The following is a 3,371-nucleotide window of genomic DNA, read 5'->3' on the forward strand; positions in this document are numbered from 1 at the left end:
CATTTTGTGCAACTGAGTTTTAAGTTTCTGTCCATCTCTCTTGATATTGCCATCATGCATCTCTTTTCAGGAACCAAACTTTTTAAGTCCAGCTGTGTATCACCATTTATAGTCTAAAAATTATGAATTCTTCACTTTTGTTCTTTGACTAAAAGAGCCATGTAGGCCCTTCATGGCATTTTGTGAATCCTCTGACATTCTATGGAAAATAATATGAGTTCTTTTATATGTGATTGTTTTCTGGAAAAGGATTGATGGATTTCATTAGGTTTCAAAAGGACCTTTGAACACAAGAAAGTTAACAAATTCTACCTCGAAGGTCCTTACATGCCACTTCATGATGTCTCCAGTTCTCTAAATTGCTGTAGTGAATTAGCTAATGTCCCTAATCCTTGAAGATTTTCTATTGGTTGCTCAGTACTAGATAATGACCTATGGCTTGCATGCCGTGGCATATCTATTTCTAATTTTTGTACTATTAATTATGAATAAAGACTAAAAGCTAAAATATACTGCTAGAAATTCATTACAATATTCTAAATGCATGATACACAGATGTGAAGACCCAGTTCCTTCTTCTGATTTTGTGACATTTTTGTCGTTGCTTTTGGAAGAGTACACAATACGTTTTGGAAGAGTACACAATACGTTTGTGAAGAACACAGTATCTAAGATACAAAAAGCGTGAATTCAAGCCTCAGTCCTGCTCTGTTAGATGTCTTGCCTTTGATGGCCTAAATGTGTTTGTCTGTTTCTTCACCTCTAAAACATAATTAATCATTTCAATGAGCAATTTTGAATAATAAATGGTATATGTTAAATGCAGTTAATTAGAATGCTTAGTATAAAATGGACAATAAATGTTAGTTACTATAGGCATTACTTAAATTGTTTCATTATTATTGTTTTTCTGCTTCTATTATTGGACTGTAAATTCCTTAAGGTATATTATATATGTATTTTATGACTGAAAACTCAAAAATGCTTACTAAATATTTCTTTTTTTTAATTTTATTTTATTTTTAAACTTTACAATATTGTATTAGTTTTGCCAAATATTGAAATGAATCTGCCACAGGTATACCTGTGTTCCCCATCCTGAACCCTCCTCCGTCCTCCCTCCCACACCGTCCCAGTGCACCAGCCCCAAGCATCCAGTATCATGCATTGAACCTGGACTGGCGACTCGTTTCATACATGATATTATACATGTTTCAATGCCATTCTCCCAAATCTCCCCACCCTCTCCCTCTCCCACAGAGTCCATAAGACTGAACAAATGGAAAGATGAGAAAAAAAAAATGTCCAAAAGACAGTAACCTACTAGAACTGCTTTTCTACAGTGAAAGCCACTTCTATTATGATATTCTCAAACTTAATTATCTCTGTCTATTTCATAAGAAGAAGACTGAGTATAGCCTTGCGAATCTGCTTTGTTTTTACACTGTAGATGATGGGGTTGAACACAGGAGGAAAGAGCAGGTACATATTGGCCATCATTGAATGGACCACTTTGGGGGCTGATCGCCCATAGCGATGCACCAATGACAAGCTAATCATGGGGATGTAGAAAATAGACACTGCTCCAATGTGGGAGACACAGGTGCTAAAAACTTTGTATCGTTCTCGAGGGGAGGAAATACTGAGAACAGAGTGAATGATCAAGATATAAGACAGGAGAATGCATGGTGTATCTACTCCTGTGGTCAGGATGAGATCAATTAATCCACAGATGCTATTGGCCCGAGTATCTGAACATGCTAATTTAATCACATCTGGATGATAGCAGTAGGAGTGGGAAAGCACATTCCCGCCACAAAAATTGAGGGGCTTAAGAAGCAAAAGTAGGGGTACAATTAATACTACAGTGCGTATAACCATCAAGAGACCCATCTGAATGATTCTACAATTAGTGAGAATGCTAGTGTACCTCAGAGGATCACAGATGGCCACACAGCAGTCAAAGGCCATAGCCACCAGCACCCCAGATTCTGTGTAGGTAAACCCATGAAGAAAAAACATCTGGATAATGCACATATCTAGACTGATTTCATTTGCATCCAACCAGAGGATGCCTAATGTGGTTGACATTGTAGAAACAGTCAAACCCAAGTCAGCAGCTGACAGCATGGAGAGGAAATAGTGCATGGGCTCGTGGAGACTCTGCTGGGTGATGATGGCAAACAGGATCATGCTGTTCCCAGAAAGGGCAGTGGCATAAAGGCAGCAGAAGGGAATGGAGATCCAAGCATGGGCAAACTCTAGGCCAGGAATTCCAGTCAACAAGAAAGTTGGAAATTTAGATGTTGAGTTACCTAAGACTTCCATGTTTTCCTGGACTGGTAGCATTTATCTTCACAATGCACACATCCTATAGAAATAATACATTATATTGTTACATTAAGATATCTAGATAAATGTTCTCTTGGTTAGGAGAGTTATCTAAGGTCATGGGTAAGTGATTATTTATATAATACATATATATAACAGAGTTTGATTTATAGCTTTCACTATATATATATAATATTCTTAAATTTAAGAAAATACATCCAAATAATTCCATACATTTTGATAATAATTATTTTCTATATTGATAGAATATTTAGCTCCATCATATTATGAGATTAAATGGATAGAGAGTTAAGAAAAATCAATACATTGAATACATTCAATTTTGAATATCTTATGTAAGAAATGACAAAGGGAAATTCAGCTAAAGATGTTGAGTCTGCTGTGGCCATGTGGGCATGACTTTCCCAGCAAACCTTTCCAGATTTTTGCTAGTAATACATGTTTGGAAGCACAGGAGTGGTTGTTAATCCAGTGCCATGTTAATCCGGTAGTGTGGATGAATACCTTCAGGGAGTAGATTTCTATAAGACAAAACCAATAAAGATGGAATCTGAAAGAAGTTATTGGAAAGGACTATATAGACTAAAGCAAGATGAGACTGGATAGCCTTCCTGGAACCACTAAAATCAAGAGAGTCTAGTGTCATGTCTGGGTGTTACATGAACAATAGTACTGAACTGCTTGAGTGGGTCTTCTAAGGATCAAAAATGTCAAATGCTGCTGAGAACACATGAGTGACCCTAAGAAACAAACAAACAAAAACAAACAAACAAACAAAACTAGCTGAAATCCAGCAATGACAGCTGAGAATCTGCCACAGTGGCTTGGGGAATAAATGGAAAAGTCCTGGAGGCATGGTATATATTACTTTTGGAAACTTGTCAGTAAAAGCAAGGAGAAAAATAAGCCATGACTAAGGGTGACCATAAGGTGGATAGAGGATATTTGTAATATAGGAAAAAGAACTGAGCATATTTCTAAACTAAGGTTAAAAATGTTACATAGTGAGAGATTAAAAC

At 36.6% G+C, this 3,371-nt stretch overlaps 1 protein-coding gene across 1 annotated transcript; it reads right to left on the reverse strand.

Annotated features, from left to right (window-relative positions):
- Nucleotides 1-1,389: 1,389 nt before the first annotated feature.
- On the reverse strand, nucleotides 1,390-2,349 carry LOC112579449 (olfactory receptor 51F1-like). The gene has a single exon (XM_025265896.3). It carries the CDS (start codon nucleotides 2,347-2,349, stop codon nucleotides 1,390-1,392), a length of 960 nt encoding a protein of 319 aa, XP_025121681.3.
- Nucleotides 2,350-3,371: the final 1,022 nt, after the last annotated feature.

Source organism: Bubalus bubalis, chromosome 16 (assembly GCF_019923935.1).
Source record: "Bubalus bubalis isolate 160015118507 breed Murrah chromosome 16, NDDB_SH_1, whole genome shotgun sequence".
Classification (NCBI taxonomy): Eukaryota; Metazoa; Chordata; class Mammalia; order Artiodactyla; family Bovidae; genus Bubalus; species Bubalus bubalis.

What these genes read in the sequence shown, in the direction of transcription:
- LOC112579449 (XM_025265896.3), bottom strand. Translation starts at nt 2,349, where the DNA reads ATGCTACCAGTCCAGGAAAACATGGAAGTCTTAGGTAACTCAACATCT.